Source organism: Microtus oregoni, unplaced genomic scaffold, assembly GCF_018167655.1.
Source record: "Microtus oregoni isolate MIOR12 unplaced genomic scaffold, Mior012 000064F_ref0000363, whole genome shotgun sequence".
NCBI classification, from domain to species: domain Eukaryota; kingdom Metazoa; phylum Chordata; class Mammalia; order Rodentia; family Cricetidae; genus Microtus; species Microtus oregoni.
The window spans coordinates 2034049-2052161 of NW_024543874.1; the positions used below are offsets into that span (position 1 = coordinate 2034049).

Sequence of the window (18113 nt, forward strand, 5' to 3'; positions counted from 1 at the left end):
CCAACCCTGCACCCTACACCAAGCGCCTCAGCACTTTAGGCCTGAACCTCTTCACCAGCCAGGCCTTTTCAAGTGAGCATGTTAGCTAACACGGTGCCCAGTCTTTGCCATGTCTGGCCATCACTGAGCGTGGTTTGCTGCCACGCACCATGGCATCTCCAATGGCATATTGATTTCCAAGCCATTCTTACCTTTTGCTTTAGTTTCTGTTTTTTGTTTTTTTGAGATAGGGTTTCTCTGTGACGCTTTGGAGCCTGTCTTGGAACTAGCTCTGTAGACCAGGCTGGCCTTGAACTCACAGAGATCCACCTGCCTCTGCCTCCCCAGTGCTGAGATTAAAGGCGCATGCCACCAGTACCCAACTGTTCTTACCTTTTATAATACATATTATTGTGTGAATTACATTTACATGTTTTGTGATGAACTAGATAATCTTCACTGAGCATTTATGAGCCCATATCTAGTGTGAATCACTCAAGCTGTTGGTGTTTTGAGAAAAAAACCCAAAGCCCAGGTCTAGAAAAATGTGCATTTTGGGACCAGTTGCAAAAAGGGATAGCTAGAAAGCTGAAACGCTCTGAACTGTTGAGGACGGTGCCACCCCACCCAGCCTTGAGTGCATCCTTCCACTGTGTTTTCCAGTTGCTTATGTCCTTGTCTCATTTATTTCCTCCTTCAGAGAGTTTCTATTTCCCCTGGTTTATCCTTTTTTTCCCCACGGAGTGACTCAAGGCTAACTTTCCGAGCAAAGAAAAGCCATTGTTACCTTCAGGAAATCAGAGCAAGAAATAAGAATGACCACATAGACTGAAAAAAAAAACACCCTAAATTGTGTGTGTAGTGTGTGTAGTGTGTGTGTGTGTGTGTGTGTGTGGTGTGTAGTGTGTGTGTGTGTGTGTTAACTTTAAATTTTTAGTTACTTACAAAAGTTTAAAACATTTATTTATTTAGTGTGTATGTATGTGTGCACACATGCACATACAGACATGAACCACAGGACATGTGTGGGGTCATAGAGCAACTTGCAAGAGTCAGTTTTCTCCTTCGACTCTGTGAGTTCAGGGGATTGAATCTAGGTCATGGGGCTTGATGGCAGATGCCTTTACAGGCTAAGTCATCTCACCTGCCCCCGGGTTACCTTTTTTTAGGAGATTCCCTCAGACACCTCACAGCAGATTGGCAGTCCCCAACAATAGGCTCAGGCCAAGGGCTTCCACTGTTTCCCTACTTTCTGTTTCCCTCTTAGGGCTGCTCAAAGGAGCTGCTGGTGTTGAACCTGGATACTGAACCCTAAGATCCCCTCTTCATAGAATGACCCCCTCAACTTACTCAAGACACTCTTACTATGTATTCATAAATGACATGTTAGTATCACCAGGGAAATATTAAAGATTGTACTATTATTATTATCTTATGTTACTTTGGATGAGCACTCAAAGGGCAAGTGCTCTATGGGAGTCATATCTTTTATATCTAACTGGCATTTAAGAATGAGCATGATGGTGACATGTGCTGTCACAAGACTCAGAAGACACTGGCAAGGGGACAGCCTGGAGTCAGCCCAAGGAGATGGTGAGTTCCAGGCCTCTCTAGGTAACAGTGAGACCCTGTTCCAAGCAAAGAGATAAATCTCAGTAAGGCGCCTTTAAAACATCTATAACTTAGAAAAAAAACTAAGAGAAGATACGTAATCCCTTTATGTTATTTATATATGGGTTTCTTCACTTGGTTTTTTATGTTGGGGTCAAACACTGGACATTAATATTCAGACTTCCTACCTTGACTCTGGAGAGGGGGTAGCAGTTTCATTTTAGAAACAGGGAAAGTAATGCCCAGAGTAGTTCAGTACCTTCCACCAGAAACACAGCTAACAGAATCAAATCAGGATTTAAATTCACAACTCGTGAGGCCAGAGTGCGTGTTCTCCCCAGTTCCACACCTCTGTGTAAAGAAACTGTGCTGAGCCTGAAGACAGAGCTCGGGGAAGGTCCTCTACTTTTGAATGGGTGGCCATGCAGTGCGGGAATGACTGTCTTGGACCTGGACATGGCTTGATATTTCTCCTTATAAAAAATAAATAAATGGATAAGAAAGGCACACGAGAGAAACAATTAATGGGACCTCCTGAAACTGAAAAGCTTCTGTAAAACAAAGGACAAGGTCAACAAGAATAAACGACAGCCTACAGAATGGAAAAAGATCTTTACCAACCCCACATCAGACAGAGGTCTGATCTCCAAAATATACAAAGAACTCAAGAAATTGGTCGTCAAAAGAATAATCCAATAAAAAAATGGAGTACAGACCTAAACAGAGAATTCTCAACAAAGGAATCTAAAATGGCTGAAAGACACTTAAGGAAATATTCAACATCCTTAGTCATCAGAGAAATGCAAATCAAAACAACTCTGAGATTCCATCTTGCATCTGTAAGAATGGCCAAGATCAAAAACACTGATGACAACTTATGCTGGAGAGGTTGTGGGGAAAAGGGAACACTTCTGCATTGCTGGTGGGAATGCAAGCTGGTACAACCCCTTTGGATTGTGGTGTGGTGATTTCTCAGAAAATCAGGAAACAACCTTCCTCAAGACCCAGCAATACCACTTTTGGGTATATATCCAAAGGATGCTCAGTCGTGCCTCAAGGACATGTGCTCAACTATGTTCATAACAGCTTTGTTTGTCATAGCCAGAACCTGGAAACAACCTAAATGCCCCTCAACTGAATAATGGATAAAGAAAATGTGGTACATTTACACAATGGAGTACTACACAATGGGAAAAAAATAATGACATCTTAAATTTTGCAGGAAAATGGAGGAAGCTAGAAAACATCATTTTGAGTGAGGTAACCCAGACACGAAAGACAATTATCACATGTACTCACTCATAGGTGGTTTTTAAACATAAAGCCAAGAAAACCAGCCTACAAATCACAATCCCAGAGAACTTAGACAACAGTGAGGACACTAAGAGAGACTTACATAGATCTAGTCTACATGAGAAGTAGTAAAAGGCAAGATCTCCTGAGTAAATTGGGAGCATGGGGACCTTTGGGGAAAGTTGAAGGTAGGAGTGGAGAGGCAAGGAGGGGAGCAGAGAAAAATATAGAACTCAATAAAAATCAATAAAAAAAATCCAATGGAAAGACAGACTATTCGATAGCTTAGGTCAGTGCAGCTCTCAGCAGGTTGAAAAGAAGCTCAAGTTTTCTCCCGTTGTGTGCTAAGATCCAAGCTAAATATAAAGGTTGAGAAAAAATGGTTTGAATATTTATCAAACCGCTAAAATAAGGATTTCCTAAACTAGGGAGTAATAATAATTTTCAAAAGAAGTATTAACTACATTTCACTCCTTTTATTGAGAAACTGTTTAAAAAATGAGAAGGCACATTTAAAAAAAAACAGGAAAAATATCTTCAGTGAAAATGATGGGCTTATATAATGTTGAATACATGACAGTATTTTTAAACTGTGAACAAAGCTCAGTCAATACCAAGTAGTTTAAGACACTCAGGAGGGAGAGGCAGACGGATCTCTGTTAGTTCGAGGCCAGCCTGGTCTACAAGAGCTAGTTCTAGGACAGGCTCCAAAACTACAGTGAAACTTCCTCAAAAAACAAAAACAAACAAACAAAAATGTAACACATTAAGAAACAGTAGGCCCAGATAATTTACACTCTCCAGGAATACATAGTTATGGGGTTTGCTTCAGTGGGATTTAAAGAAAGAAAAAACCTCTTATTATCCAAGTCAGTCTTGAGGGATTGAACTGTAGGATATGATAGGGGCAGCATGAGGTTATCATCCTGGTGAGTGAGTATTGCAGCGTGTGCACACAGCCTAGATGGTGGGGCTGACTGTCCACCAAGGCTCTCTCCAGAAGCACTATAAACCCGCTAACAGCTTTGCATTTCCTTGTTATAAACTAACAAGGAAACGTGTCATGTGACTCCCCTTTTGTTCCACTGCCAGTGCTTCTGGACAACAGAGTCTCATCTATGTGACTGGAGTGTGTTCCACGGGACACCTCCTGGAGGCCTTGCCTGTGGCTGGCTTACTGTTGACTAGTTTTCCTTATGTTAGTGGAGTACAATCTCAAACACTGACACAATAGAGAACTACACAGCCCAGGAGCGGTTGTGTGTTATCATTGTCAGCGTTGTGCGCTGGGCAGAACCCCATCTCCTGTACTGTTGAGCAGTTAACTCAGGCTCATTCACACCAGCAGCCCCACAGATACGAGTCACATGACACTATGCTCTTGTGACATCACTAGAGGACAGGAGTTCTCCAACCCTGTTATAATCTTTCGTGACACTCGGACAGAAGTATCATTGGCACGTGACTATATATATAAATCCACAGGAAAGCAGGAGTTCAGAAGGAAGCCCCTTGTACCATGTGTCCTGGCTTTTCCCACAGTAACATTCTCCTGCTCACTTTGTCATAAAGAATATTCAGTCTAATGAAAAGGAAAACTATTCAATCAGTTTCCTAAATTGTGGCATTAAAGAAAACAGTTTTCTTAAATATCGAACTAATTAATAATCCCATGTTTATCATTTGAAACATTTTCACTTCTGGAAATGGTTCTGAGAAATCATAAGGTATATGCAAAAGCATGCAATGATGTTCTGCAGTCTGCGGATGACTAGCGTTCTAATGCAGGGAGCTGAATTGCCCCTCTGTAACACACAAGTATAATGAAATAGCTGCCGGTTCAATTTCGTTCTTTCAGAGACTTCTTCCTGGCCTGGAAACCTGTTCACAGTGTAAAGTAAAACAAGACACATGATATGTACAGTCTGATCCCTTCTTAAAAACAAAACAAACAAACAAAACTACATAAATTTTTCCTAGGGGTGTGTGTGTGTGTGTGTGTGTGTGTGTGTGCCTGTTTTAAACAGGGTTTTTCTATGCATCTCTGGTTGGTCTGGAACTCACTTTATAAACCAGACAAACCTTGAACTCATAGTGGTTTTCCTGCCTCTGCCTTCTGAGTTCTGCAGTCACAATGAGTCACCATGCCCAGCTACACCAGTATTTTAATAGAGAAAAACATAGCACTATAACGAGTGATTGGATCTTTGGAGGGATTTATTTACTTATTTGCAGTTTTGTGTTTTTATCCGAAGAACACATTGCTGTTGGGAAAAGTTATTTTGATGCAATGTTGCTTGAGAAAATTTAATTATGTTTGTAAGTAGTGTGATTACAGTTATTACAAAACCAAATGCATGAATAAAAAGATAGGGGAGAAGATGTCCAATGGCTTGTAGCGTTGTTTTAGATTGATGGGATTTTGAGTGTTCTGCATCCCTTCTTTTTTGTACTTATTTTTTTGTAATATAAACGACAGGTAGACAGCCACTCCTGAGCTGCAGTGAGGAAATTACTGTGCTGAGCTATGTTCCTGTTTTAGTAGATAAGACCCTGTGGTCTTTAAAGTGCTATGCTGGAGGGTTGGTGCTACTGTGTCCTGGTGTTTGCAGTATGAGCTCTTCAGTAGTTGCTAAAAATTGTGGGACACCAAAATGAGGTAGGGACTAGAACCCCAGATCTGAAATGTTTCAAAGCCCAAACGTTTTTAACAACATAATATCACACGTGAGCAATTCCATATCTGACCTCATGTGACAGATGTCGATCTAAAAATCAACTCCCTAAAAATATTCTAAAAATACCCTCAAACTACATGTATAAGAAATGTAAGTAAGTTCATGTTGACACTTTGGCCCATCCCTGAGATACCTCATTATAGTTTTAAAAATCCATTTTGAAAGTGAAATCCAAAACACAGCTGCACCTAAATGCTTTAGCTAATGATTTTGAGCGCGGATTGTTTTCAGCGTTGACAAGTCAGGAAATCCTTTTGCTCCGTCAGTCCGGGGGGAGGAAGCTAGAGCAGGTATGTGTGGTGATGAATTAATGAGAAGCAAAGTACATAAATCATGAGCACCTCTGACCATCAGCGCCCACGGGAGATGCAGGAAGATTCTGGTGCCTGCAGGAACGTTTAAGGAGTCCTGTTGGGCACTGTGGTACCTCAACTCACCTGCCTTGTGCCTGCATCTTTGAAGGAGAGAGACATTTACTACTTTAGGAAAGCAACCTCCTACTATTCATGGGTGAAGTCTCATCGACACGGCTACCTCAACATGACCTGAGCCAACACAAGAAACAGGACACCTAAAGAGGTGATAGAATGGCCCAGGGAAAGCTCGTGGGGGCCTCGACTCTCGATAAAGAACTTAGCCTACTTAGAGGTGCCAGGAGCAGAAGGATCCCAGGAAAGAGGAGGCAGTTGGTTATCCAACATCACAGGGTTGCCCTGAAAACACACAGACAACTTGTGTTGCAGACTTGGAGCGCACGCACACACACACACACACACACTCACACACACACTCACACACACACTCACACACACACACTCACACACACACTCACACACATACACTCACACACACACTCACACACACACACTCACACACACACTCACACACACACACTCACACTCATACACTCACACACACTCACTCACACACACTCACACACACACACTCACACACACACACTCACACACACACACACACACACACACACAAATGACAACAGTTAAAGAAAAAGCCAAAAATTTGAGAGAGAGCAAGGGGGGTACATGGGAAGGGCTAGAGGAAAGATGAGGGGATGGTATAATTATATTTTAATTTAAAAAACTATTTTAGAAAAAAAGAAAGCAGTTGCCACACTTGGAGATCTTTATAAGGGACAGAGAAAGCTGGCTTTTGGAGGCTGTATACAGTATTTAAATCCTTACCTTGGGCTGACATAGAAAGACTCCAAGAGAAGAGGCATAGAATTCCCTCTGTTCCTAAAGTTAAAAGGACCCACTGCTGTTTATCAGTTAAAAAAACTGCTGAGGCCTCTTGTCTCAGTGGCTTTCCTTGAGCACAGCATACATAGATGAGATGAGCTGAACTCATGAGACCTTTGGGTATAACAGCATCTGCCTGAACCTCTCCTTTCCCCCTAGTTCAGTGACTCACTCATCAGATGGATGACAATAATGGAGCCACCCCAGCAGGCCAGCGAAGTACCTGAGCTGACTGGGGACTCAGGAGTCCAAGGAATCACCTCGTTCTAAATCTGTCCTCATCAAGGTCTAGGTCGTAGGAGTCAGAATTATGGTCTCCTTCTCCTCCACCTCCGTAGCACAGTGTCTGTCTATTCGTTCTGTCTAATGTGTATGGGCCCACAGGTCAGAAGCTTTGGCTAGTCTCCATGCTCCCCTGTGATTGGCTGAAGGCTATATGCCAATATTTGCTTGATTCGGTGAACAGGGTTGGAATTTTACTTGGAAAGCACATCCCTGAGTATCCAGGATCCTTCTAGATCCTTCTTCATGAGTCTGGAGGGTGGAGGAACAGGAGAAAAGAGCAGAGTATCATTCTGCTAAATTACAGAGTCATACCCAGGGCCTGAGGTCTCCTTCCCTTTGAGAGTCATTGTGGGTAAAGAAAGACAGGAAGTTAATCCCATTCATCTGTGAATAAGGGAATGATCTGCCTCTGTGGGCACCTCTGGACCAAAACACAGAGTTTATTTGTTAAGAGCAAATTTGGAAGCAGCCTGTTGGTCTCGGAGCATGCACTGGGACCCCCTGCTTGAGATCAGCCATGCGTTGAGGAAGAGTTTAGACTAAAAAGAATCACCCTGAGTGACAGGAATAAAAGGGTATGATTCAGTTTGGAGCCCTCCTCGTCCTCCCAGGAACAAAGCTGGTTTGTGCTTGAGGTTTGTGGCATGTGTCTGTCTGCACAGCGTTCATGCCCATAAGTGAAGCCTCCTTTGGGGAGAACTTCGTTTCCCATTTTGTTCTTCGTGAGGCTCGCTTCTCCTTTGAAGCGACCTCTGCTTCGTGCCGCCCGTGTGCGTGGGCCTGTGACCCGGTGTTTGTGCAGTTAAATCATTTGTGTGTTTTGTGTCTCTTGAGACTGTTCTAAATATATGCAATTTTCTTTCTGCTCCCCAACTAGGAAATCTCCGGCGACGAAAGCCGAGCCCTGGTGCATCAGCTCTCCAACGAAAGCAGGCTGTCCATCACCGACTCCCTTTCTGAGTTCTTTGATGCCCAGGAAGTTCTGCTTTCTCCTAGCTCTTCAGAAAACGAGGTTTGGATGCTGTTCTCAGTCATCTGCCCCACCCACCAGATCTCCTTTATGACCTTCTACCCCAAACTGCTCAGTAAAGATTTGTCAACGAATCTTCCACACCATTACATTCTGAGGGTCTGCTTGTAATGCACCCCCAAACACAAAGTGATACCATACACTGGGAAAATGTGGATCTCAGGGTGTTGGACTCTTGTTTCGGTTACTTCGGCTTTTTGCAGCTTCCCATTGCTAGTTGTGAATTCTGCCTGTTCATATACTTGCTTTATATCCTGTGTTTTTTAAAATCACGTTAATTTATGTTATAGATTTTATATCATTATTGTCAAATATGTTTATTATGTTAATCTATACATATAAATGTTTTAATTGGTGCATACATGCATACTTTTTGGAATAGGGAAGCTCCACAGAAATACAATATAAATTTGTCTACTAATTCCTATAGAAGAGTCTTTTCACAAACAAGTTGCTTGCTCCATTGTTCAAGTATTAACATGTTCTGGAAAGGCTAAAGGGTAAGAATTTTTATGATGACAACAGTAACCTTTGAGATTTTTTGTTTGCTTATTTTTCTTGTGAGAACCAAGAATATCTAAGAATGTCTTCCCTCCCTCCTTACCCCCTCCCTCATCATCTCTTTTCTCCTGTGCCTTGGATCAAACTTGGGTCCTTCACATCCCAGGCAAGCACTCCCCTGCTCTTCCAGCCTTAGCAGTTTATTTGTTTGTTTACTGTGAGCATTTCCCAGGTAGATAGAGGGTGTCTCATGAAAATAATACCCCAAGTGATTTCTGTGGATTTGTAATGTGAAACATAGCATGCTTGGTCATTTGGAGTGGGTTTTTTGAAAGGCTGACTCTCTCATTCTCTCTCTCTCTCTCTCTCTCTCTCTCTCTCTCTGTCTCTCTCTCTGTCTCTGTCTCTCTCTCTCTCTCTCTCTCTCTCTCTCTCTCTCTCTCTCATTGTGTTATCTCTTCTTTCCCACAGATTTCTGATGACGATTCCTATGCCAGTGACATAAGTGACAATCTGTCCTTGGACAACCTTAGTAATGATTTAGACAATGAAAGACAGACCTTGGGTAAGTGTTACATTACAGGATCTCTGGAAGCCTGTGACTGTATGTGCGTGTGTGAATGAGTGAGTGTGTGTGTGTTCGTGTGTATGTGAATGAGTGAATGAGTGAGTGTGTGTGTGTTCGTGTGTATGTACATGTGTGAATGAGTGAGTGTGTGTGTGCGTGTGTATGTGAATGAGTGAGTGTGTGTGTGTTCGTGTGTATGTGAATGAGTGAGTGTGTGTGTGTTCGTGTGTATGTGAATGAGTGAGTGTGTGTGTGTTCGTGTGTATGTGAATGAGTGAGTATGCGTGTGTGTAGGGCTCATGCCAACTTTAGGCGTCATTTTTCTGGTGTTGTCCACCTTACTTTTTGATACAGAATCTCTCAGTGGCACTGGAGGCTTTCCAGTTAGGCTAGGCTTGCTGCCTGATTGCCCAGGGATCCTCCTGTCTCTGCCTTCCAAGCACTGAGATTACAACTGTGCACCACCATGCCTGATTTTTTTTTTTAAACAAGGTGTCCATTGTGTAGCCAAGCATTTTCTCTGTAAGTGTAATATAGGATATGGTGTTCTTCTTCAGGTACTGGGTACTGTTGTAGTTTAAGGGTTCAATAGGGCATGTGTAACTGAAAAGTCTAAGTGATAGTTAGCTTCAGATTGCTCAGAAGAATATACTCCTACTCCTCTCAGGGCACCCTAAGATACTCTTTCTTATTGCTTAATTCTAAGAAGGAAAATGATGACCAAGAAAGGTATTTCAGGGACTGGCAAGAAGCTCAATGGGTAAAGGTGCTTGGTACCAAGCTTAGCAATCTGAATTTGATTCCTGGAGCCCACAAAATAGGAAAGGACTGACACCCACTGTAGTCATTAGGGGCAGCGGGGCTGCGTCCCCAACACCCCAGCCGCCTGCCCTGCCCGACTAGCTTATGCCCGAAATAACAACACACAAACTGTATTCATTTAATCACTGCTTGGCCCTTCTGCCCTAGCCCTTACTGGCTAATTCTGATATCCCGATCAACCCATCTCTAATAATCGGTGAGCACCGGTCTTACCGGGAAAGGTTCAGCATGTCTAACCTGGCGGCTTGCTTCATGGCGTGTGTCTGCCCAGGAGCCAGGAGCATGGCGTCTCTCTCAGGCGTCTGCTCCCAGGAGGAGAGCAGAGCTGTGGAGTCTCTGACCTCACTTCCTCTTCCTCCCAGTGTTCTGATCTGTTTACTCCACCTACCTATGTCCTAACCAATAAAATGGGCCAGGGCAGTTCCTTTATTAGCCAATGACCTTCCTCCATCAACCCACAAGTTGTTGTCTGTACACACACACACACACACACACACACACACACACACACCTTCACACTATGGCACATGAATGTCAAATAAATAAATAAATAACATGGTTTACAAAGAAAGGCATTTGATGATGTGAGTCTGAACTGTGGGGTCCCTAGACTATTGCACACTACTCCTAGCTTGTGACTTCAGGAAGCAGCATGGTCAGGTTAGGGGGATGCTCGTGGAGTGAGTCCATCAGGTCCATGGTCTTCTGCACAGGTCCCTTAACATCAGACACTCCCAGTCTTCACATCTGGTTACTCCCCATTGAATACTCAAAGCACCATCAACCACCCATTTTCATATCTACACAGAGGACAGGACCATGCCAATCCCTTTATTTCAGGGTCTCAGCTCAGCAAATGTTTCTGAGCCGTGCAGATGGGTTATCTCAACACCTCAGAGTCGCTGCTCTCAGGGCTCCAGAGCCAGGTGGGTAACCCCACCATCTACAAAGCCTCTATTCAGCATCACCCTCTGGAAGGAAGAGCCTTCGTGTACCCTAAAACCCAGTGAGTTAGAAGTAGAAGGCCACAGATAGGAATGCAAGTTGTTTTCTAGAAAAACAGAATGAAAAGGAAAATGAAGAAACATCACTTGCCCCCTTGGTGAGCAGTGAGTGGGATGAGCACTCAAATGGTGCTCTAGCTACAGAGGAGGAAGATGACACGTGCTGAGGCCCCTCCCCCATCTCCTGGAGGCTTTGGGGGATGGAGTCAGGGAAGAACAGGGTAAACAGGATACAGAGGTCAAGTTGGGGAAGAAATGATTGATCCAGGACATAGGCCGCAGTTAGGGTGCATCAACAGGAGCTGAGATGGGCGTGGAGGTGGTCGGGCTGCTTCTCTGGCTTAGTCCATGGCTGAGATGACCACGGAGGTGGTCGGGCTGCTTCTCTGGCTTAGTCTGTGGCTGAGATGACCACAGAGGTGGTCGGGCTGCTCCTCTGGCTTAGTCCGTGGCTGAGATGACCACGGAGGTGGTCGGGCTGCTTCTCTGGCTTAGTCCGTGGCTGAGATGACCACGGAGGTGGTCGGGCTGCTTCTCTAGCCTATCGTGTTGCTGTCTAGCTCAAACATAGCACCAGAACTTCCTTCATCTGAACTTGAGTACCAGAAACAGATGTCCCCAGTTCTTGGTAGACTTTCTCTGATGGTGACAGGGTTTCTAGACATCTGGAAAAGACACCTGCAGAAATAACCTTCATATCCTACAACTCAATTTCCCTACTGAGGAGAAAAGAGGTGAGCTCCACTCTGTCTGTGGGTGTAGCTCAGTTGGAAGAGTGTTTACTCGGCATGTGTGAAGTCCTGGATTCTATATCCAGCACCACATATGGTGTAGGGGGTCCTTCTGTTTGTGTGTTGCTTTCATTGGTTAATGAATAAAGAAACTGCCTTGGCCTAGTTGATAGGGCAGAACTTAGGTAGGCGGGAAAGTTGGAACTGGATTCTGGGAGGAAGAAAGCAGAGTCAGAGGGAGAGACATCATGGAGCCGCCAGAGACAAACATGCTGAATCTTTCCTGGTAAGCCACTGCCACATGGCGATATACAGACTAATAGAAATGGGTTAAATCAAAATGTGAGAGTTAGCCAATAAGAGGCTAGATATAATGGGCCAAGCAGTGATTTAATTAATATAATTTTTGAGTGGTTATTTTGGGGCTAAGCTAGCAGGTCAGCCAGGAAGAACAAGCGGCTCCCCTCCTTGCAACACCAGTAAAGTGAGGCATGATAGTGATCTCCTGTAATCCCAGGATTAGGGAAATAGAGGCAGCAGGGTCAGAAATTCAAGGGCATCCTTGGCTTTCAAGTCCAAGAGTTCAAGTCCAGCCTGTTGGCTATGTGACTCTCTATCGGGCAAGAAAATGAAAATGAAAACAGCCAATTTTTCTCCAGCTATTGCACTAGAACCCCCAGAGCACACGGCAGACCCTTGGTGTTCAGGGCACTTCTCACCAGTTTCGCTTCTTTAAAAAAAAAAAAAAAGCACAGGTCACATGGAGGACCTGTTGCTGTGCTGCAAAAGTAGCTGAGACCATGAGCTGTAGGGAATCCTTGAGCCCCAGCTCTATTCCTTGTTGGTTATGTGTGCTGGCCCCTCCTCTCTGCCTTACTTTCTTCATCTATAAAATGGGGATAATAATACTGCTTACTTCAAGACATATCCTACAGAGGAGGAAGAAGAATTCTGACATCCCAGAGTGAAAAGCGGAGTGTGTACAAGCCACCAGGAAGGTGACCGTGGTAGCCACCTTTCTTCAAAAGAGGGTCGCCATCTTTCTTCAAAATGTTAGACAAGTATATTCTCAGTTTGCAGTTTAGGGCATGGGTTATTTAACAGTGCCGAGATTGGCGCATAAGCACGTGCTCCCTTACTGAGGTACACCCTGCCCCTGAGCTTTGGTATTTAATTGCTCAAAATTCTCTTGCGAGTTTCAAGCTTTCCTTCCTATACTGCGTAACTGAGCGGGAGAGTGAGTACTTGCTTGGGAAGGTGCTACTCCTGGATTACTCCGCATGGTGAAACACAAACAAAAGCTTCCTGGAGTCAACCAGAGTTCTTTCCTTCCAGGTCCTGTTCTCGAAAGTGGAGGGGAAGCCAGGTCCAAAAGGCGGACCTGCCTGCCAGCGCAGGGCCCCAACACCAGTAGTGTCAGCTTGTGGAGCATCCTGCGCAACAACATCGGGAAGGATCTGTCCAAGGTGGCCATGCCAGTGGAGCTGAACGAGCCACTGAATACCCTGCAGCGGCTCTGCGAGGAGCTGGAGTACAGCGAGCTGCTGGACAAGGCTGCGCGCATGCCCAGTGCCCTGGAGAGGATGGTGAGGACCCACTCCCTGGCTTTGTTCTTCTGAGCCATTCTGAGGCCAGGGGCCTAAAGTCCAGGCTCATTTTGATTTAGAGATGGTCATTTCTCAGAAGATAGTCCTTGCCTTCCCGTGTGCAGTTACCTCAGAATCTGCAGAGGGAAAGCAAGGGGCCTCCCGCAGCTGGTGCCAGGGGGCTGGTGGCTCTGCTGTTTTTGTGCTTGCTCTTTCTCTGGAAGCTTCCATCTGATGGTTCTCAGAGGCTTGGCTGGAAAACATGGCTTTAGGCTGTCTGTGTTTATTTTTACTACCCTGGGTGGACAGAATTTAATTTCTTGAGCTGTTTCTCTCATCCCGAGTAAATTTCCCTTGAGAATGTTTTTGTTTATTTCTGGAATTGTCCCATTCGTTCCTACGTTTTTGGAAAATATCATTCACAGAGAGTGATTTTACACCATTACACCAGAAAATGACCCCACCCCACCACCACCTTTTTCTCTCTCTTATAGAGTTATTTAAATGAGCAACTTGGTTGGTAAAACTCTTAAATATTTGTTGTGGAAACTGTTCTTCTGGCTTCCTCGAATGTGCGCTGGTGATCAGTCGAGCCCTTGCCTGTGTGGGGAGCCGGGGCTTCAGTGCTGAGTTCTCTTGGTATTTGCTGCCTGGCTAAACTGGAGAGGAGTGTGCCTTTGGGCTTCACGGAACTAGCCGCCAACACCCCCACCCCCTATCTCCCCCCAGTCCACTCACCTCTGTGATAGAGGATGCAGACCCCTTTAAACTCTACCCAGCCTGCAGTTCTCAGGCTCAGTGAAGCTTCTTGGCAGTGGTGATTTGGAAATGAATGGGAACCTCAGCTCCTGGCTGAAAGAGACAGCCCCTTGTGCTGCCTGAACTCTAGGGCCCTCTCAGCAAAGAGATTTTCTCCCTTTGATGCTTATGATCATATGATTATAAATGCAAAAAAACACCAGCTGAGATTTTGCCCTTTTTGTTGAATTTCCCCAGAGAGTGCCTGCTGGAGACAGGGAGGCAGGAAGCTTCTAAATCTAGAGGTAAAAGTCAGCATTTATGGTGCTTTGCCTCAAAGAGAATGATTCACTTTGAACATGAAAATATTCTCTTTTGGGGGCTTTGGTTTTTTGAAACAAGGTTTCTCTGTGTATCTTTTGAGCCTGTCCTAGAACTTGCTCTGTAGACCAGACTGGCCTTGAACTCACAGAGATCTGCCTGCCTCTGCCTCCTAAGTGCTGGGATTAAAGGCATGCACCACCACCGCCCAGCAGATTCCCAGAACCCATATGGTGACTTGCAGTCATCCATAACTCCAAATCCAGGGATCCACCGTCATCTTCTGGCCTCCTGGGCACTGACCACACATGGTGCACACATACATGCCCACAAAACAGCCACATGCAAAATAATACAATTTTTAAAAGAAGGGAAGAAAATATTCTTAAATGTGTTTCATTTCTGTAGCAATTTAAAACCCTTAAGATATTCAACAATTGATCCCAGTAATTGACCTAGAACAGGCTTTTAGGGAAAGCATAGCAGTATACAACAGTAATCCCAATACTGGGGAAGCAGAGGCAGGAGAATCGGTGCATGTTGGGGACTGACTGGATGTATCCAAGTTTCAGGAATGCAGTATGTCTTGGAGAAGTCCGGTTAGTAATGTGTTTGCCGGGCAAAGACAAAGACAAGGACCTGGGTTTGATCCCCAGCACCCGTGTAACAGCTGGCGCAGCAGGGAAACTCTTAGCGCTGAAGGGCAGGTGGATTATTAGAGCTTGCTGGCCAGATGCTATCACCAAATCAGCGAGCTCCATGTCTGGTGAGAGACCCTGCCTCAAAAACTATGGTGGGGAGCAACCGAGGAAGATATCTGACGTTATTTATATCTCTCATTCCTATGAACATGCTTACACACATGCACTTGACACACAAACACACAGTTATAGATGACACGTATTTCAGTGTAGCAAACCTCATAGGATGCTCAGAGAAAAACGTTGAAACTGTTCCTATCTGGTATTAAAAAAAAATCTCCCACGTTACTACTTTCATATAACTTTGAGGGGGCAAAACAAAATTCAGACAAGAGATTCTGTTTCTGTTGAGGCTCTGAAGGAGACTCTGAAGAACATGCTGGAATCTACATGGTGAAGTTCAGAAGAGGATTTTACTAAACCCATGTGTGTAGTTTATTCTCCCTCCCCTTCCCTCCTCCCTCTCCCTCCTCTTCCTCTTTCTTCCCTTCTCCCTCCTTCTCTTTCCCCCTCCTCCCTTGTCTTCTCCCCTTTCCCCCCTCCCACACCTTCCTCCCCACCGTGCCTCTCAGTTTTCCCCCCAGAAAGGCAGAACTTCCAAGTGCTCTAGCCTCTTGCTCTGTTGCTTCTCAGAGCACAACGATGACTCCCATTTCCTTTGGAAAATGTGAGTTCAAGTTTCCAGGTTTCTATGATAACAATCAATGACTAGTTAAGGGTGTTGCGCACATTTCTGAACTGGAGGGGGCATTTTACTTCCCTGTACTCTTTTGCCATCTGCCGTGAGACCCCAGTATTGCGATTTCCAGCACTGCCCGGCTGCATGGAGAGGATTCAGCATCGACTGTGTGGGACGAATTTTATCACCTCATTCCAAGCATGCCTTCCAGATTTCAGACACCGGGAGAAACCGGCAGTTTAAGCTGCTTGATTTGTCTCTGGGCCCAAATGAACATTACTTAAACCTGCAATTGTAAACCCAAGTTGGTTGTCTTTAAAACAAAGACATAGTGTTGTCTTTCTGAAATGAACAATAGGTTTTACTTCTCACGACATTTCTTGGTGACACAGAAGTAAGCTAGTTCTTTCCTTCTGCTCGCAGGTATACGTGGCAGCCTTCGCCATCTCTGCCTATGCATCCAGCTACTTCCGAGCAGGCAGCAAGCCATTTAACCCGGTCCTTGGAGAAACGTACGAATGCATCCGACGGGATAAGGGCTTCCAGTTTTTTGCCGAGCAGGTGATGTGCGCCCTTTGTGTTTGTTGAGAGAATTGCTTGTGCCTGCTATTGAATGCCCTTTTGAAATATTTATTTCCCTCCTTTCACTGGCTTCAAAAGGATTGAGATAATTACAGACTTGGCAACATGAAGCCAGGATATGTTTTCTCTGTGTGGAAGCCGAGCTAGCACCCACACCACCCTGGCCTCCCTAATTCTGAGCACCTGCCTGGCTACAGGCAGCGGCAGAGGCAGCGTTCATTCTCCCTCAGATCATTAGCAAAAGGAAGTGCCAAGGTCCAAGCTTCTGCCCAGAGTGTGACTTAGAGAAAAAGTGTGTCCAAGCAGTTGTCACCACTATTCTGGAGCCCGACTGCCCCTCCGAGTGGGCGTTGCCATATCAGTGCAATGGTCTAGATTTTTGCTTAAGAGAAATCACTTGTGGGTGGGTGTTTGTTATTCAGAACAATGATATATGTCTCTCTCTTTTTAATGTTTACTATGTGCCTATGGCTCAGACCCTGCAGTGGAGTGGGGAGGCAATGGGGATAGACAAGAGTCCTATCTAATGAATGAACATGTTGTCCTTGTGTGACCTAAGAACCATTAGATCCTTCCACACAAGGTAGCATGGAAGGGTCAGGAGCCAAGCGGCTCATATTTGAAGCGCAGCTCTGTTTCCCACAGGCTGTAGAGCTCAGGGCAAGTGGAGGTGAGGCCATCATTTGTGTCTTCTGTGGTTCTAAAGCAGGGTCTGATCATGAAGTATGACTGTTCAGTGTGCATTGAGGGATGAAAAGCCCTGTGTTTGCCAACGTGGAGCACCCCTTCGGCTAAAATAGATTCTGCGCCTTTAGAACGACGCAAACCGCCCTCCAGGAGACTCTAGCCGTCATTGCTTTGATAGATTTCTCTCCCAACTCCTAGAAAACAGAGGATAAAGAGGGAATGTGGGTTGCTAAATATTCGTTCCCTTCTGGTTATTTTTGTCAATGGATTTGCATCATGGGGTCTGGGAGAGAAGACGTAGTGAACTTGGCTTTTCTTTTCTTCGGTGCCCCTCCCCCCCACCTTCTGTCTTTCTGTCTCTTTGAGATAGGATATTACTACACATCCAGTTTGGCCTCAAACACACATTTTTCTTTCCTCAGCCTCCCCAGTAAAGGAATTACCGATTCACCATCATCACACCCAGCTCCCCAGAAGCCGGGGACTGTGATGTTTTTTGCAAAGCTGTATAGTATACCTGCCTGCCATCCAACTGTTCAAAGGTCTCAGGCAGAGAATTCAAGGCCAATCTTGGCTTCCTAGAAAGTTCTAGACCAGCTTAGGCTGTGTAGTGAGATTTTATCTCAAAAACAGGCAACACAAAAGCCAAAACCCAGAACAATGGTGTTCCCTGGAACTTTGAGGAAAATGAATATCCAAAAGCCCCCAAGCATATTGCCAGTGGCTTTCCAGGTGAAAATGAAAAGTAATTATTACTTAATATGGGGAGATGGGAGCTAAATCAGTAGTTATGGGATCCAGTAATCTGTCTGACTCAAATTCAGCTGGGTTATTTAAATACTGAATCTAAAGTGGAATGAGAATAAATGAAGACATGATTTGGTTGCCATGGTGTTAGATGCACTTTTGTGGGGCGAAAGAAAAAAGAAGAAAATGAAGGCCTGAAATAGCCCCAAACTTCAGCTGGCAATCGGAGCAGAACGAAGAACTCTCAGGGG

General features: G+C 44.8%; 1 protein-coding gene across 5 annotated transcripts in view; it reads left to right on the forward strand.

Moving 5' to 3' along the window:
• Positions 1–18113, forward strand: part of Osbpl3 (oxysterol binding protein like 3) — a 183533-nt gene that overhangs the window by 138782 nt on the left and 26638 nt on the right. For all 5 annotated transcript variants that reach the window (XM_041640665.1, XM_041640668.1, XM_041640667.1 and 2 more), the window contains 4 exons: positions 8043–8177; positions 9168–9261; positions 13157–13407; positions 16270–16407. In XM_041640665.1, coding sequence (XP_041496599.1) covers positions 8043–8177; positions 9168–9261; positions 13157–13407; positions 16270–16407 — 618 coding nt within the window. The remainder of the gene's footprint in view (positions 1–8042; positions 8178–9167; positions 9262–13156; positions 13408–16269; positions 16408–18113) is intronic.